We start from the raw sequence: 19,769 nt of genomic DNA, 5'->3' as shown, positions 1-19,769 counted from the left end.
TTATTGATTATTATCAATAAGAAAACGGTTATTATCGGTTATTACCGATATTATTTTATTCAGATGATCGGTTATTACCGATAGTAAAAAAAAATATCGAACAGTTTCCTGAAACCGACGAAATAGGGTAAATTACTTCAGAAAATTAAAAAGAATTTTCATTTTAGAGATAATTTTTATATTTATCCAATGTTTCAAATATCAAAATTTTCAAAAGATTAATTGGCTCGTTAAACAGGGATATGAGAGAAAAACTCAACAATATATGAAAAAAAAAATCTACCATGAAAACTACCTTTTGAAATTTTGTATCGCCATTTCAAATACTCAAGTGTGAAAATATTCAAGGCAATCTATTCCATAGTATTATGGACGATAAAAGAAGATCTGAACAAACAAATCAATCAATCAAAAACCGTAAAAAATCCTATTTACGCACTAAGTTCGAATATTATTTAAATGAATTATATAAAATAAAGAAACCAGTTTAAAATTTAATGACTGACGTTGTGTTATTCGAAACAAAACCATCAATCACCAAGACAAGAAGATTTTGCTTTTTAGTTTTTCTTTAATCTGCTTTCAAAAGCTATAGAATTAGAGAGTCGCACAGGCTGACAGATTCCCACGCTGATGGACCTACGTTCGAATTACGTATAAGAGTTTATGACAGATTTGTGGCCTAGAGCAATTTAAAATCTGTCGAGCCCGAAGTCTTTCTGAGAGGCTGATGGCAGGAAAAGAAAGGATGATGACTCGCAGAATGGAATGCTGTGGGTGCCTAAGAATTCTTTTAGAACTTTTACCCTGTGGGAGACCATATGAAATTCAGGTTATATTATTACCTTTCCACCTCCATTATTGAGACGGTTTTCTTAAAACTTTATTATTTAAAGCATGCGTCTTAAATCAATTTTTAAGAAAATAAAGGACTTAGCTATCCTTTACGAACATTCTGTTCTCCTTGATTGAAGACATAATGTATGCTGAAGTTTTAGTAAATTTAGCGCAGGTCCCGATTTGGTAGCTAGAATATTCTCTTCTGCATAAAAATGCTAATAGCACATGAGGCAGTATTTATCCACAGATCAAATGATTGATTGCAAAAGAATCCTTAAAGTTTCAAAATAGTGACATACATCTGTACAGTGCATGAAATTATGAGAAAACAGAAAGGAGTAATGTGAAATTAAATTGAACATAAGAAAGAAGTAAAGAACTTAAAAGTGAGACTTATTAATAGTGAATTAATATCATCTTACCCTACACGAGCAGCACTCTTAATGTTTTCAAGAAATATTAAAAAACTTATTTCGTTCGATAGCTTTACGCCTTAAATACCATACTCCAGAGTGGATGAGGGCTGACTATTAAAAGTAAATGCCAAGGCCATATTGGAGTGAGAAAGAGGTAATAAAATGCGTAAGTACGAGGATTTAATATTGGGAAAGATAGGAAATGGTGGGGAAAAAACCTTAAATAGTTTTTATTCTACTGACGGATTGACGGATGGCAGTATGTGAATATTAATTTTATATTTGAAATTTTAATGGTATGCCGTACAAAAAGGTGCCAGAAGAGATAGAATTGTATGAAATGCATTAAATCATTGTTTCGAGTTACCCATTTAAATTTTTAAACTGCTCCAGCAAACATATTCTTAAATTCTTCTATTCTTAAAAGTAAAGGAAATAGCGTATTAAGAATATAGTTTACTTTAATATGTCACAAAAATGAGTGTATTTTAGAATTTGAGGTTTGAAGCATTACTATACAATAGACACAAATAAGAAAGGACCTTTTGAAAAACCTTTATAAATATTTCCAAACGCAAAAATCCAGACTGATCCATAATCAGCCAAAAGGTAACGTAACTAATAAGTAATTTAAAGTAATTAAAATTTAATTAATTTCAATTACAGAAACTAAGGGTATTATTAAAAAACTGTGTTCATAACGCTGACCAAGGTATTCCTTTCACAACAGGCGTTGTTTGTATTTCAAAATTTACTTGTAAAAATACAAAGACGTGGACAGAATTAAAAGAAAAGGACAGTTATCGTAAACAGAGGAAATGTACCTGTAATAAAAGTAGACGACGTTTTGTTGTAACGCTTTATTGTTTGCTGTAACTGACTTAAAATAAACTGCCCTTTCTTCCTTTTTTCATTCACCTTTCCAATGCTCACTGAAGAGAGGAAAGAATACGAAGAAAAAATCTTAAACAACCACTCATGCAAATGTCTGAATTATATAAGGCAGAAATCCACGGCTGCAGACAAATAGAGAATGAACAACCGAAAAAAACAAAGAACATTCTGTAACTATTCAACAAGATATTGCTTGTTTCTTAATCCTGAACATTTGACTTAGGTAAAGGTTTATCTGAATAAAGATTCTGGACTGTTTATTTCGGCTTTTATCCTAAGAATTTTATTGACGTTCGTAATAACAGTAGCTAGATCGAGTTTGACTTCAACTAAAAGAATGAACTTCGGTTAAACGGTTAAAGCATATTGCAGTCGCTATTAATTTTGTCGCTATTAATTTTGAAAATTTGTCATCCATGTATGTACTTTTGAACTTACTATTAGTGACAATTAATTATCTTAGTTTATAACAAGTTTTTTCTTTGCTCTAAAGTTTTATTGATTGATTAAGTAATAGAAAAAGTCAACTACCTCTTTACGTAACATAATCTAGCTTAGTGTAAAATTTTTCAAGTTGTTGATATCGGGTAAGTGAATAAAGCAATACAATATTTTGCAGAATTAATACATAATCTTATTTTGTTCTTTCAATGGCGCACAGTTTGCAGTTAAAATGAAATTTATTGCACCCTGTAACAGCTTTGGGATTTAAATAGCGAATCTGTTTCTGGGAATTGTTTTCCTGACAGAAACTCTAAGCATTTTGCGTTTCTCTGATTTACCTCGTATCGTATTTGATTCACTGTATTGCATTTATTCGCATTACCAACTCATCCTTTAATATCATCCTCAGACCTATCAATGGCCGATTGGATAAAAGGCTAATTCCTTTTGGATTGTTCTCATATTTTTAATTATGAATTGTGTCAAATTTTAGTTCTTTCTCTTTTTTCTGTTGAACACAATATAAATTTTAGCCTTTTGTTTTATAAAGAAACCTTTAAAGAAGGCATCCATTCCAGGATCTTAGGGCAGGTGCGCAAAAGCGTACATGGCGTTTTCAAATTTTATCAACGACAAATTTCAATTCGTGATACATTTATAAACAATAAGTGCAAGAAAATAAAAGACATCAATAATGTTTTATTAAAGATTAAACGCATGAGAGCACACCTGTATTTCGGAAGGCTCAAAGTGAAGAGAAATTATTTTGCGCTTGTGACTTTTCCCTGAGTATTTCGTTACACCATAAATTTTATCAGAATTCTGAGGACACTGCTATCGTGTTTTTGTTTCAAATTTCTGACACTAGACCTTATAGGGTTTTACGTTTTTTCTAATAGTTATATTTATTTTGGAACAAGCCTTTCCTATACACTCCTAATCTATCAATTCTAATAAATTCCACCTAATCTATCAATGTTTCCCTGACAGAATGAGATTTCAGGATTACGATTTATGGAAATGAGATATAAACTAGTATTTAAGCTGAAGTCTGGGATACTTCAGTAGGAGAGCGTATTTTGCCTTTCTACAAAACTATTTGGAGCTGCTTGAAAACTGGATGACGCTGTGGAGAATTGTCATTAACACTAACAAAACCAAAGCCATTATTTTCAGAAAAGGACAAACAAACTTTCTTCCGCCTAATCCCATCTTCTTTGACGACGAGGACAAACAAACTTTCTTCCGCCTAATCCCATCTTCTTTGACGACGAAATTGAGTGGACGGATCAAGTGAAGTATCTTGGAGTCATACTTGACAAAAAACTCAATTTTCGGCAACATTTACACGAAACTATCAGGAAATTCAATACCTCAATAGCTACTGTGCGTCCTATCCTCGGCAGACATAGCAATCTGATTATCAACAATAAGCTTATTTTATACAAGTCCATCCTTAGACCTACTTTATTTACGCCAGTCCGGTATGCGGACACGCCGCTAAACCCCACATAAAAAAAGATCTAAGTTATTCAAAATAAAACCCTTCGTGAAATTATTAATGCACCCTGGTTCATCCCAAATTCATATATTCACAGAGATCTTCAAATTGATACTATACAAAATTACATAAAGAAACCTTGCAAAAATTTTTTTTCTTTCTGTACTATTACATCCAAACAGCTGTATCAGCTCTTTGCGATGCTCACCTTTTCCTAGAGCAAAACACAAATATCCTTCGGATATTCTAAACTAACATTTTGTTAATTATTTGAAGTTCCTACTACCTTACTGATCCAACTTTTTTCACATTGCTGGTCTATTTTCATTCATTTCATCTTTCTTCGCGACTGATGGCGGCTAAGTGAAATATCTCATTCTACCATCTTGATTCTTCATATTTTCCTTTTGTTGTTCCAGACATTCTTTTATCTGATGCAGAGTAAAAGCGCGCTGTCACTCTCTTTTCATTCGACACAAGCGAGTTGACTCTGTGCAGCTTCGTCTGACTTATTTTATTTTGGGGCCCCCCGGGGGTCGACGTAGAGAACTCTGCGAAGCTACTGGCTAGGATCTGTACCTACGCAGTCTCGGCCACGGGGGTATAAAATTTATGAACTTGGCGGTTCTGAAGGCCTTGGGAAAGGTCACTTATTGGCCGGCCTCGGGGTCTGGCATGTTCTGAGCGGTGTGAATCAGTAGCCGGGGGCTTTCCCCCCCGTTTTCTGGGTAACGGCCCTCTGCGATGAGCTCGCCCATGCGACTGGCAGGTAACAATTGACGACCAGTGCTGCCTGGAGATTTTTCCAGGTGGTGCGCCGCTCCTCTGGAGGGGTAATAGTGGAGGTTGAACTTCTACAATGTACCCCAAAGGGGGAGTGTACCTGTAATGTGATTGAGTTCACGAGGCAGGGAAGCCAAAATTACCATATTTTATCTAGGATTAGCTAGTTTTATATTTTATGTTTTGAGTTAAAGCCGAGGTAGAGGATTCTTGTGGAAAATTCTTTGATTCAAAATGGTCGAACTCTTAAATTCAAAATGAATTAACAGTTAATTCATTTTAAGTTGGAATACAAGGTAATTCAACGCTTCTCCGGAGTTGTTACTTACACTACAAGAACTCAGCAAATAGTCGTTGCACAGTTGTTCCATGTTACAGTTTCCAAGGAACTCTAATTTAGCTAGGATATTACAACCTATGTATATAAGATATAAATATAAGAAATGTTTAATAAAATAACTTAATTCTTTTATATTCCATTAGAAAAAGGAAAAAAAAATCTATGATATTCATTTTACCAAGTGCTTCATAAAAATAGCTATAAGGCTTCATCTGGATGCAAATTAACATCAAAATATTCCATAAGATCTAATTTCTTTATAACACGAATGGTTTTGTTTTAAACATGAATGAAAGGATACTGCAAAATCAAAAACGACAATACAACGACATACTGGTAGTACCTACTCATTTCCTTGACCGCCGTGAACCATGTCACTGGTCTTGTGACTTGTCTGCTGTGTACATCATCAATAGTTTCGACAGTAGATGCCAGAAGATCGATCAATTCATTTTCTCTCAATCCAAAAGTGGTACATGCCAGAAAAGTTGTGACTTTCCGCATAGTTCTAAATCCATGCCTAGTAAAAAAAAGAGTGTTAATATGTAACTAAAATTCTTTAGTTATTACACATATTGACATGATATTTTATAACAGAAAAATAATAAAGGAAATTAATTAATCCAGAGTGAAGAATGTTAACTTTAACAAATTTTCCTTACCTATATTCGTTAAATAAAGTGAGGGCTGATAAAGAATATTTTTAAATCTTTGCAATCAGCAAAACGATCAGCAAAACATATTTATTAATGATGAGATGCATTATCTGTGTTTTCTAAGCTATTTATTTCATAAATGTGCTGAAAATAGCCCTACAGAACGATCATAGCAGATTAATATTTTTTATGAATAAATGAAATCCGTTGATATTTTTTCTTTCAAATTAGTTCTATTTTGTTTTAAAAAAGTCAAATTTTGGGACAGAATATTAAGTGTAATTAAATACGTACTACATTAAACTACAAAAGCATACTTTTAATATAGGTCAATAACCATAAAAAATTAAATATTTTAGACAGAGAAAGAACCACCTCATATTTTAAAGGTTTTAAATAAAATTCCTAACAAAGAGACTGTTACCTAGTTCCAACTAAATTTAATGCACAGATTTCAAAATTCTAATGACACATGACTATCGAATCTGATAGCCATGTGTCATTAATAAATTGGTCAACATGATATTCAATGACAGAGGAAAGGAGAAACGCGATTTCTCCAAATTGCTGCATCCGTAGTCATAAAATTATTCAATGTATTTAATAATTGCTTCGGCCTGCACTCCTGCAATAAACTACACGGCTAAAATATTACCAAATAAACTGTCAGATCAAACTTTCGAATAAATTACGCTACATTTAATAAAATTCTAATATACTTTAAAGTTTGGGAGGAATATTAAATTTTTTTAAAAACACATAGAAGAAATGAGAAAACGTTTAACAAAATTTTAAATCAAATTTCCTCTAACTATTCATTTAAAGAGAAAAGAAATATATAGTTAATTGATGTGTGAGTCGTTAACATTTTTACCGTATTACGAAAGTGCACTTTATCAACATATAAATGCTTTTGTGAATAATCGTTTGATGTTTCTTTAATCCTGCTGAAAAACTACAGTTTTAAATTATTACTGAAATTACATTCATGTTCTCACTTTGTTTAACAAATGAATCAGTGGAAAATTTTCTTGTCTTTCAGTGAAACATAGATAGACATTGAAGTTGCTCCAACAAGAGAAGTGAGGTTATCAGACTGAAATGGATTATGAAACAGGAACACATGAGAGCCTCCATAACATTGTTTTCAGCCACTTAACATCGGATAGCGTAGCACAATGCAAACATCTGAGTGGCTGTACTAATAGCAATACAAGGCAACAATTCATGTACATTGCGAAAAAAAAAAAAAAAAAAAAAAGATTCGAATGCAGACTGAAAAAAATGTATTTACAGGTTGATGACTGGAGATAAAGCTACTGATTTTTCTAACCATAGCATTGTTTGAACATGTTGCATTGATTGCCTGGAGAATCCAATAACGTATAGATGGACATTTCTTTGTGGGAAAAAATGAGCTATTAATCTTTTAGGAAACTAGCCAAATGTATAGCAGGAATCCGCAATGGATCCAATGCAAACTAGAGGTAAGCATGAAATAATGTCTACTTGAGCAATATAATTAATCCTAAACAAAGATGCCTACTTGGCGAGAAGTATAACGGTCACGAAAGAAGTCTTCATCAGCTCTTTTAATCAAGAGATAATTAGACATAAATTTGTCAGTTGTCTTCACTTAGACAGACAGAAACTATATTCATTAATACATCCGCTCGAATAGCCTACATCAGGCATATCAAACTCAGTACTTCAAGTGGGCTAAATAGCCCAAAAGACTGTACTGTAGCCCAAAAGTACTGTACCCAAAAGAAATAAAAAGTTTGTTTTCATCTTAATGATAGACTGTTAAAGAGAGGAGTAAATACATAAAATCTTTCCTAATACTTGTTGTTCTTTAAAACAATACTGTAGTCCAAAAGAAATAAAAAGTTCGTTTTCATCTTAATGATAGACTGTTAAAGTGAGGAGTAAATACATAAAATCTTTCCTAATACTTGTTGTTCTTTAAAACAATCCAAGGAAAATAATTAAATCCTGATAACAGACAAATAACTGTTCTTTCTTTCCCAGCACCTGGCATCGTTTCCTTCGCAACTCGTTTTGGAGTGCGGTAGTGTGACCATTATGTCTCCACACAAGACAATTTTCAGAACAGAGGTCAGATGAAGTCGTTAACATGGATTTCATTAAGGAGTTGTTCCTTTTCATACGTGAGAAACGCTAATCCCACTATACTATCGAACATGAAACTTACAAAGTATTTTCTACCTCTTTACTGCGTACCTCTGTGGGGTAATTAGAACGCACACGTCCAGCTGGCAATGGGAAGGTCCGAATACTTCCGAGGGGATCGCTGATTTCTCACGGATTCAAAAAATTTCTAAATCACACTACAAGGGGCGAACGAACTAAAAGTTGGTGCAGGATAATTCATTACTTTACAGATTTAGTGATTGGTTCCGTTTGCCCTTTAAGAGGCGGAGTCTGTAAAGTATTTTCCTCTTCTTACCGCTTGCGTTCTTGATATAACTGAAAAACATATCTTGCTAGCAGTCAGAAGGTCTGGAGTTCGAATACCGCAAGAGCATTGCACTTATTTCATCTTTACTGCTTCAGAAAACCTAATGAGTCTACAAACTCACGTTTGATGCAGCTTTATAGACATCGTGAAGGCAGGTACTTGTGAAATTCGGAGATATCCTTTGTGCTGAATTCTTGATTCGATAGAATTCCAATTTCTATCAGTATTATAATTACACAGATTTTGTTCTTTTCTAGAGGTGAACGAAGGGCCTTAGAGAAATGAGTGAAGGGCTGCGAGTTTGACATACCTGACTTACATTCAATGGCAGATCACGTTATGGTTACCTATGGCATATTTTAGCCTCCTATAATTTTCGATTTGCTGTTTAATTCTTTATGGTAACGTCTATAGCCAGTAATGCAATATGCTGGATACTGTCTGCAGTGCTTTGTGAGTAAATATCGAGTGCATTGTAAATAACGTAAAATTCCAAGGTACAAATAGTTAAGCGGAAATACGTCTGGTGAAGAGCTCGTGTGCCATGCTGTTTTTCAGTTCTCCTTGAATGTCCGGTTTATGTGCTGGTACGGGCACCCCTTGGACGATGTACCTGGCTAAGTATTTACGCAGAGGAAGGTCTCTGTCAGCTTTCGAGTAAAGACTATAACTGAGATCGAGCGACAGAAAAAAAAAAAAAAAAAAAAAAAAAAAAAAAAAAAAAAAAAAAAAGCTGAACTCCCTTTTTCTCGACTTGTTGCTACATTGATGAAAAGAGGAAATGATAACGTTCCAGGTGACTAGAAGAATCTAAGACAGTTACTGTCGGTTGGGATATAATAATACCCAGTAAAATATTTTGGAACTGAAACTAATCGTGAAAGAATGCCAAGGAAATTGACAATAATTTTATTCATATACCTACCTCCTAAAATTTTATGAAAAATGTGATTCTTTGCACTTCTTTTCAATATTGCCTCACGTAGAAAATTCATTAAAATACAAATGTTTCAGAAATTTACTTACTTTGTATTAAACCTGTTATTTCAAGCAACATAAATTTTTGCTTTCATTTAATTACGTTAGTAAAATGCGTTTCTAAGGGCGGAGGAAGAAAATATTTTGAGTTTTTTGAAATTGTGTTTAAATCATTATTGCCCTATGATGCATAATTTCTTAGACACTTTTTCTGAGATTTCCTTGTTTATCTCCAATTAAAATATGTCATTCGAAAAAAAATTAATAATCTGATATGGAATCTACAAGCCATTCATTTTCGTAAAGGCTAGATGTATTACTAATCTACTCCAAGAATTTACATTTTTTTATTTTAAACCAAAATTTAATACTGAGCATTTATATATTTATAATGAGCATTATATATTTATATTATACTTACATGAGCATTTATATATTTGCTCATGATATGTATTAATTAGGAAATCAAATGAAAATACACGGCACAGCATCAGATATTTCATTTCTTTAATCTGATCGCAAACAGAAATATTTCCGACGTATTACTCTCTGTTAAATTTGATACAAATATTTAAACTGTGGAAAATCTACAATCGGATTCTGGGAATCTCAAACTGAGGACTGATTCGAAGTAGTTAATAAAAGGCTTGTTAATTTCGAATCCTACAAGAAGCACGCCGAAAATTCCCAAAAATAGATCCTCAACGTAACGCAATCCAATCTAATAGACTTCATGTTTAATGAGCAGAAATCCTCGGGTCTAATTGAAAGTCTTAAGCTCAGCAGATTAGTCGGTCCAAGTAGGATTTATACTTTCTCCAATTAATTATTAACTTCCCAGTCACTAGTATCTTTGACGAATGCGGCTTAATTATAAAAAGCACAATATTTATCGCTACCGTGTTGCTAGGATTTAAATGTAAACATACACTGTAAAAATTTTTATTAGATTACTAAAAAACTTCGTGGCAATTGAAATGCCGTGGCTTTAATTGAGAAACAATAACAGATGCGTTCTCAGGAACCTTACTAGGATTATTACATGTACAGGCTTAGAAGATTTGCTTGTAATATTACTGCAAGTAATTATGCAAGCGCTTTTTTAATGTAAAATGACAAACACAAATCTACTAAAGTTACTGATGATCTGCTTCTAATATGGCTGCAAGAAATTGATATAAGTAGACAATACTTACAATGAGAGCAATACCAAATGTAATATGGTTATAAAGACTTGAATATTGAGCAAAAATGTGACATACCTGATACGCACAAATACGGTGCATTTGCATGCTCGTGTGTATCAGATTCATGGAATAGGAGCTATTGAAATTCGATATGATGATATGCAAGACTGAAACGTAAATATATTTATGTAAAAGATAAATTATAATTTAAATTAGCAATAGCCCCCTAATGCTTAAATGTTCATTTTCCCTCTCTATTAAAAAAACAGAAGCCTTTATCTGCGCTGTGTCATTTCGAAACTATTCCCTGTCGTAAGACTCTTAAATGGAACTAAAACTCAAACAGCCAATAATAATTTTACATCAATATTAATTTTCCAGTAAATACATTGAGAACCAAAAATTAACTCATTCTGAATAAAGATTTCCTACTGAGCTTTTTACCATTCGGCCAAGGTGGATTGATGTCTGCTGCTCTCTTTTACTGCAAAGTTATAAAAAATGTAAGCATTTTGAAATAGGCAAACGTAGTGTGCTAAGTTATTCAAGCTAAAACATATCTAAAAGAGAAATTGTAATTAAAATTAGCGATAGCCCCTTAATGCTTAATTTGGTATTTTCCCCTCTGTATTCTAAAATATCATAGCCTTTTCTGCAGATTAATCCATGCCATATGACTCTTACGTAACGCTGGTGATGTAAATGGAACTAAAACAGCCGATAATAATTTTACAGCAGTATTAATTAACCAGTCAAATGCATTGAAAACTAAAACTAATTCGGAATTAAGATTTCATCCTGAACACAACTTCACTTGCTTTCTACTTTTCGGCCTGATGGACTGTTCCCTGTTGCTCTTTCTTACTGCAAAGCTATCATAAATATAAACATTTTGAAATAGGCATAAGTAATGTTTGAGGCCACAACATGTTTCTTAAAATAAAGATGAATGTTTATTCTGCCTCGGATGCCAGTTTTCTATTCATTATGGATAAACATTCTATGCAATCAAAATTCTTGCTGTTCATTACAGATTCAACATTCTACATTCTATGGTATTTAAGTGCTATGCCATCAATATTTCTAAGTGCTTATTTATTGTGCTTATTTGGTTGGCAAAGAACTCGACAGCTGCGTGCCTTTGTGGGAAGGATGCCTTTGTGAAGAAATGTTTTAAGAGAAACTGGCTTATATACACGTTACACATGATGAAACTACAAAAACGCCCATGCAGCCAACCCGCTTGTCGGGATTTGAACCAAGGACTAGACTTACCAGTGAGAGACTTTGGCAGCTGGTCAGTCCGTATTGCCTATTATAAGCTGTTTTCTAAAATGAGACAAAATCTTTTTTCTCTTTACTAAAAGGTTTTATTTTCTATTAATCACTTTGAATTCACTGACAGGAAGTTCAGCCCATCTATTTTTGAGATTCAAACGATACACTTTCTCCTTCCCTTCTCTCCTTTCAAGCTCTCTTACAAAGGGGGGGAGATGGGGGTAATTGTGCTTTACTGTATGTCATTATAAGAAGCATAACTGTTCCTGTTGTTAAATGGGTAATATGAATGCAGCACATAATTTTATATAACTCACAACATATGTATCAACTTAATGCTTATATTATTAGTACGGCTTTTGATCAAGAGCATCATGTTAACGAAATTTCTGGAGAAGCAAAAATTATATCTGGATTTGCAACTGCAATGCTAATGTCTCTTAAGCTCGTTATTAAAGGATCGAATATAATTTAGTAATTTTAAATACAAAAAATTAATAAAAAGTTTCTTTGGAAAAGCATTATTTTTTGGGGGTTGGAGGAAGAATTCGATAGCATGGAAAAATAAATAATTCTGAATTCACTGATAATTAAAAAATAATTACATTTCAGCATTTATTTTTTTGTATTCGCAAACAATCTAGATGTTTAAAAGGTATTTTCCCCCTCTTTCCAGCATGCTTTCGTGGTGTAATGGTAACACGATCGGCGCGTCGACGATTTTCATGTATCCAGCATAAAAAACACCTAATGACTGTATAAATTGTTCCCCAAAATTATTATTTTTTGACATTAAAACTTATTGTAATAATTAGGAAATGGTAATACTTTCTTTACTTAATATCAAAATAGTGAAAATAGATATAAAAAGTACCTTTCTTTAAGGCCCGTGAGTATGAAATCAACCACTTCTTCAAGTTTGCTTGGGATTGTAAGTTCAGAAATTTCCATCCATGAGTGCCATGTCTCAGCTATCCTCGATAACAACTTAATATACAGAGGACAAGGACTGGTCTGAGCTAGTTTTGTTTTGATCGCTTGCATTTGTTCTGTCGTGAGGGTATGCTTACGGTCCTTCAAATTCGATTGCAGCATGCTGATGGCCGCGGACGGTCCAAGATCCGGTATGTGAACAAAGTTGTCACCCGTGGAGGAACGAGAGCGCAATAAACGGAGAACACCTTCTGCTTCTTCGCTGATGGATACGACTACGTGGACGTTCGGTGGAAGGTTCCATGGTAGCCAACCTAAAATAGCTGACTGGTTGCTGGCAGGGGATCGTAATTCGTGAAGATCGTCCAAAACTATTACTAAGTCAGTAGGAGTTTCTTCGACCATCTTCAGTAAATCCTGAAAATAACATTTTATTAAAAATATTATAAAATAATGATTTATATTTATTACGTTCGTTAAGGTCTTAACGTATGGTTTTTTGTTCACATCTTTTCTCTTTGCTGAAGATCAAGGCTCTTTTCTTACTCCGAATATTTATTTCTTCGCCAAGGAATGAATGAAGCTAAATAAAGGCAAATGTACTTTAACTAGTTTTTTGAAGGAAATATGGCAATGAATGCTTTGCGAAGTCATGGTGAAGAATGATCCTGAGCGACACACATTACACAATTTATGTAGTAATATCATTATATATTTTTAGCTTTTCTGCCTGTATTTTAAACTACGATCGGTGTGGGATTAGAGATAAAAAGTGCTTTTTTGCGTCGTAACAATAACACTTTTTTTCGAACTAATTAGGAAGCAATCATTTCGGATAGTTCACTATATTTGCATATAATGTACTAAAGTTATTTGCGAATTAAATTTTTTTCATTAAAGTTATTTGTGTATTATACAGTGTACTGAAGTTATTTGTTATTACATAAATATATTTATCTCTCAAGGATGAAACATTTAAAAAAAGGATAAACAGAAAAAAAAAAAAGTTGGAGATGGGTGGCGTTTTGAACTTGCCTTAACCCTTTGACCGGAACGGGGTTTCATTAAGAAAGTCCAAATTTCCAAAATCTGTCATGAGAGAGCTATTTTCTTGATTTTAATGCCAGAATGCCCTGGTGCATTATACATGGATTTTACTTTTAATATATTGCATTAATTTCTTAAGTGTTACTTATTCTTTATTAAAATTAATTGTATGTAATACTAAGAAAATGTATGAAAACTGAAAGAAATAATCATAAATGTTAGGCAGTTTCCAAAATTTATTGAAACACAAGTTTTCAGATTTATTTCAATGGTATTACTGTTATCATGTTTCTCGAATAACAGCTTCACATAAGAATCAGCTTAGCCTTTCACATTTACCACACAAGAAATTATCATTTGGGAACCAAGAAATATATCGAGCTTTAAATTAGAACTGATTGAACGATGAATCTGATGCTTTCTCTTTAGTCTGAAAAGATCTAAAAATTAACGTAGGATACTAATTCAGAAGTCAAACAACAAAAATCAGCGTTATATTTTCAAAATTTTCACAGGACTAGTTTCGATTGTTTTACCGAACCACCATCCTCAGCTGCAAAACCGCAAATGAACAAGATAGGAAATAGTGATTAGATAAGATAAAGAAGCCTAGACAAGAATAAGCAAGTGGCGCCAACTGTTGGTGAAACCAGAACTAAAACATAATTTCTTTAACGGCCGAAATCAAAGATGGATTGGAATTAGGATCGTTAACTAGAACAGAAAGATTTTTTTGAATGTGGAATGCCTCTAGAAAATCCAGTTCTCCAATGGAAGAAGTTTTTTGAATAATTTTGGCAGCAGAAAAATTGAAAGTGTGATTTTCGGACCAACATTGTTGAGCAACAGAAGACTTCTGTGTTTCCTTTTTTCTAACATATGCCTCATGTTCCTTGACGCGAAATTTTAAGGCTCTCCTAGCTTGGCCAATGTAAATCAAACCACACTGGCAAGGAATCCTATAAATACCCCAAGAATTCATATCTGGAATGGGGTCCTTGAGTATGAAAGTCGGAATTTTATTGATGGGAGAATAAACAACCCGAAAGTTAAATTTCTGCAAAATATGTGCAACTTTATAGCTAATTGATGGAAAGAAGGGAATGACAACAGGGTTCTGTTTGGCAGCAGAAAATCACATTTTCTACTGCCAAAATTATTCAAAAAACATCTTCCATTGGAGAACTGGATTTTCTAGAGGCATTTCACATTCAAAAAAATCTTTCTGTTCTAGTTAACGATCCTAATTCCAATCCATCTTTGATTTCGGCCTTTAAAGAAATTATGTTTTAGATCTGGTTTCACCAACAGATGAAGCCACTTGCTTATTCTTGTCCAGGCTTTCTTATCTTATCTAATCATTATTTCCTATCTTGTTCATTTGCGGTTTTGCAGCTGAGGATGGTGGTTCGGTAAAACCCTCGAAACTAGTCCTGTGAAAATTTTGAAAATATAACGCTGATTTTGGTTGTTTGACTTCTGGATTAGTATTTATTCGGCGTGTTATTGTGTCTGAATTAACGTAGGATATTATTCTCGTACGTGAAAATGCAATATTGAGTATTTTCAACGTCAACACATTGAACATACTAAAATGCAATGAGATATTGTGCCATATTCAGGTCACGCGTAAACATATTTTTAGCGTTCAAAAACAGCATTTAACAGCGAATGATGCGGTCAAAGAGGTAGTCATAGATTAGTTTATCGAATAACCTTCATCGGTTCAATTACATTACTCGTTCACTTTTTCCATGGTACGGTGTTTTCCCAAAATATTGATGTTAGCTGTTATTTCTGGTTATAATTTATCCAGGTTAGTTAACCTGATAACGACGTTCATTTGAATGAATCTAACAATTGACAACAAGACTGAACAGAATTACTTTATTAACTATTACAATGAAGACATATTTTTCGGATGGGAAAGAGTTGCTAATAAATCTGCTGATTTTACGTGCTTACAAAATATTTGTAATGCTGGTAAAAAGGCGACAGATGCATCCTCTAAAACCTCTGACGAATGGTGCAAAACATACAGAAGCAGCATCTTTCATTACCATAACAAATATTTTTTTTTTTTCTATAAAAGTATTATCACGCAAGCCACGACTATTATAATAAAAGGTAATTAAAAACTCTTGAAAATTAATTTGAAGTTATTCTTACTTGGAACCAAATGCTTAGTTCTCCTAACTCATAGCTGTGATGTTTTGGGCTAAAATCGAAAGCTAAACTGATGTGTAAACAAAGATTTCGTAATAATTCGGATGTGTAGGTCGAGCATGGGCTCTGTCCCACATGACGTACTATGCGAATGACGTCACCACCAAGCCATTCTGTGCAGTAAGTTATTACCTGAAAATAAAAGTATATAAAAAATACAAACGAACATTTTCTTGAGGAAACACAAAGATACACTACATCATTAATAGAAGAATTCATATTTAAAAGAAGAATTGACATTTATATGTTTAAGATTTGCGCTGATACTATGCATTAGTATTCGATTAAAATTAACATAAATTGTGGTTAATCTATTTATTTATTTTTTAAAGTGTTCCCTTTTAAAAGCTAAACTTAATGGATATAGCAGAAAAATAAAGGAAAACTCATCTATAATACTAAAATCACATATCGTTACATTTTCTTACTCTTCTTACATTTCTTATATCATTTTTTTATCAAATCGTTACATTTTCTTATCGAGGAATACGAACTGTTGATTCGGAAATGAGGAATAATGAAATCTTCGATACCTAAGCATAGATAGGTATTTAATCACAATTTTGGATATGGTTTTGCGAATATAATTCACGCAGTTTCTTCAATTGGTGAATAGATCTTTCTTGAATCTTTTCACATTAGCAAACGATTTTTGTTTTAGGTAATAATATTAATTGCACTCTAATTCCTCTTCCATGCCTTTAAAATTCTAATGCTTTGGCTTTCTCACGTTTCATTACTATTTAGCAGCCGAGTGATAAAATCCCTGAACACTAAGTCAGACTTACGTTCGATCTTAGGCGAACAGGCTGAAATCAGTGATTTATGTTTCGAGGCGTTACGTAGGGGTTTTCACGTTTTTGCCCCATGTGTAACGTGTATACGAGCCAGTTTCCCTTCGAAAATCTTTCATAAAAATAGATCTAGCGTGCTTTGTTAATAATCAACTAAACCAAAGCATTACAATTTACTCAATAAATCATGGTGTTTTACGCCGGTTAAATGCTGGTAGTTTGCCCTGGGTTCAAGTCCAGGCAAACGGAGCTGGCTGCAAGGTTGGGTTTCGTGGTTTTCCGTGTATGTAATGTGAATGCGAGCCAGTTTTCCTCAGAGAGTCCTTGACGAACGCATCTCTCCTTCTAGGTAAATTACCTTTGAGGCTTTGCCATACTGAAAAACCACACATTGCTTAACATATAAAAAAATTTCACTCTTCCCAATGCCGCAGTTTTTTCCTTTTACACTCCTGAATAATAAATGACTGATCGCCCTCGAAATCGACAGAATTTTTTTCAGCATTTATCCAACATAAATTTGCTTTTTGCTTAATTTCATCTTTACATTATGTCTAGATTAATGAATTATATGCAACTTAAATTTGGTAAAGTTAACAAAATTAAAAACAAGTTATGGCTGAAGGGAGATCTTATCCTCTGCAATTAATTTTTTAAAAATAATTTCTATCAGTTTCTGACAATGGTATCTATTTCAATATATTTCGCTATGCAATTTGATTTTGCATTGCAATGCACTGCAAAAATGTTTCATGTTTACAACTCCGGAATGATTACTTTTTGAATAACTGCAGAAAATTAATCCTTAACTTATTTCTATGAAGTTGTTCCCATTTAGTACGTCCCTTGGAAATTGTGAATCTCTTTATAATAAGGTGAAGTATTAAGTTCTTAACAACTGTGGTTGTCGCAAAAACTGAATTTACATTGAAAGTCTAGGAATTTTCATATGCTCATGACAGAAAATACCATTATGAGTAGGTGTCAAAATAACAAACATAAGCTATTAATAGATATGCAGATAAATAATTTAAAGATAAATTGAAATATATACCACATATCAGGCTACCTTAAGCATTTTAGATACTCTCATATTTGCTTAAAGTGGAAAACAAAGGAATTATTTTAAGAATTCATGTCATCGAATTCAACTTGACGTTTCCAATTCCCTATTTATGTTGCGAAGAGAAGTAAAGAAACAAAATAGAATTCTGAAAAGCAGAATACAATTTCAGTCAGAAACACGAGAAGAAAAGATGGAAGATGCCTCAGGTTATGGTACAACATAGCTTAATTCAGAATGCGTTGGATAACCGTAAAATGAATATTTTTTTTTCTGTCAACTCGAGGGACGTCCACAGTGTTTTTTCAAGTATATTTCTACATTTATTTATGTATACCTTCATGTTGCTTTAGACATACAGGAAGAAAGAAGTTAGGAAAAACGAAAATGTTTGATGAGCTTTATTTGTTTTTGCCCATGAGGTTACGAAATGAGCTCCTCTTTTGATTATGGGATTTTTACCTTTCGATTTATTAAGTATGTAATTTAATTTTTGTATTCATGATGTTTGCTTCTTTTGATTCAATGAATGCAATTTTTTAAAAAATTCTGAATAATTAAATACGTTTTAAAATATATAAACAATAATATCAGTTTTCTAGTTATTTATGCTTTAAGGTATGATAACATGACATTTATCTCATTTTATAATAAAACTAAAAAGTGGCTGAATGATACAACTTGGAGCAAGATATGAAAATCACAAGTTCATCGGAGATATAAAAAAGATATTTTTTATTGCTGTAAGTCATAATTGAACGAAATAGTAAAATAAGAACTGAATAGTTAAGTTTATCTTAATGAACTATTATTTAAGATATTAAAATTAAAGATTAAAATTATATGGGGTAAAAGCTGAACAGTGGGAATATGTATATGAAGCTCTCATTCATAAGAAAAAAATCGTTCTTGATATGAAAATTGCAGGTATAAGAATGCTTTAAGTATACGTTTTGTGTCTCATTAAGCAAGCATATATATATTTACATTATAAATAAAAACTATTATTTACGGATTTCATTCTTTCAAAATGGGTGCAGTTACCTTCCATTATAAAATCCCATCTAGTTTTAAACAAATAATTCTTGTTTGTTTAACTGATTATGGCAAAACAAGCTTTAGCTATCTACCTAAATCGATGAATGCATTTTGGAAGAATTTTCTGAAGATATATTTACGTTTGACACGGGAAAAAACAAGAAAACGCTCATAGAGTTGTCATTCCAACTCGTTCGTCGGGATCTAAACTTGGATAGAATTGTAAACTGATACTATTTTATCTTTTCGCCATAGATATATTAGCTCCCTTTTGTATTTGAATTAAACACTAAATAGGCGATTTTAAAAGACAAACAAACATTTATTAACATGTAACGTATTCTTAAACTATGTACATGTAACGTATTCTTGTTTTAAACGTACATATCATAACAGACGTTCTTACTTTTCTCCAAAGATATTCTGTCTAATAACAATGAATAATTTACTATCGTACTTACAGATAGAACAGATAGTCTCTCCTTCAGGATTTGACAATGTAAGTGAGGAACGCTAAAAAAGGACAAGAACACAGACGAAAGGCACCTTGTTGCACTGCTTGGCACTGCTGTTGAGACTAAGTGAACGATGCTAATGACGGCTTATCTTGACTACAATGTAAAATGATACTGAAATCTTATTATTAGACATATCTTAGCCTTTACTAGAATGACTAAACAATTTGACTGGAAAAACCGGGAAATTAAAGAACTTCATTAATATATTTTAAACAAAAATTCTTTACTTCTTTTGCGATGCTACAGTGTTTAAACGGATGATGATTTTTCTTATGTTTCCCGGACCAATTCTTTTTAATATAGCTTCAACGGGTATTATTATGCTTAAGAATATATTTTACAACAGAATTA

General features: G+C 32.8%; 1 protein-coding gene across 1 annotated transcript in view; it reads right to left on the bottom strand.

The window, feature by feature from the left end:
- The window catches only part of LOC118183131 (protein qui-1-like), a 524,850-nt gene that overhangs the window by 64,016 nt on the left and 441,065 nt on the right, over window positions 1–19,769 (bottom strand). The window contains exons 11-13 of the mRNA XM_085817074.1: window positions 15,949–16,137; window positions 12,674–13,149; window positions 5,566–5,738 (exon numbers count right to left, since the gene is read on the bottom strand). Coding sequence (XP_085673200.1) covers window positions 5,566–5,738; window positions 12,674–13,149; window positions 15,949–16,137 — 838 coding nt within the window. The remainder of the gene's footprint in view (window positions 1–5,565; window positions 5,739–12,673; window positions 13,150–15,948; window positions 16,138–19,769) is intronic.

This window comes from Stegodyphus dumicola, chromosome 1, assembly GCF_044657685.1.
Source record: "Stegodyphus dumicola isolate Sdum_Otavi_A_Nest chromosome 1, ASM4465768v1".
Taxonomy (NCBI): domain Eukaryota; kingdom Metazoa; phylum Arthropoda; class Arachnida; order Araneae; family Eresidae; genus Stegodyphus; species Stegodyphus dumicola.
This window is presented reverse-complemented; position numbering and strand designations above follow the sequence as displayed.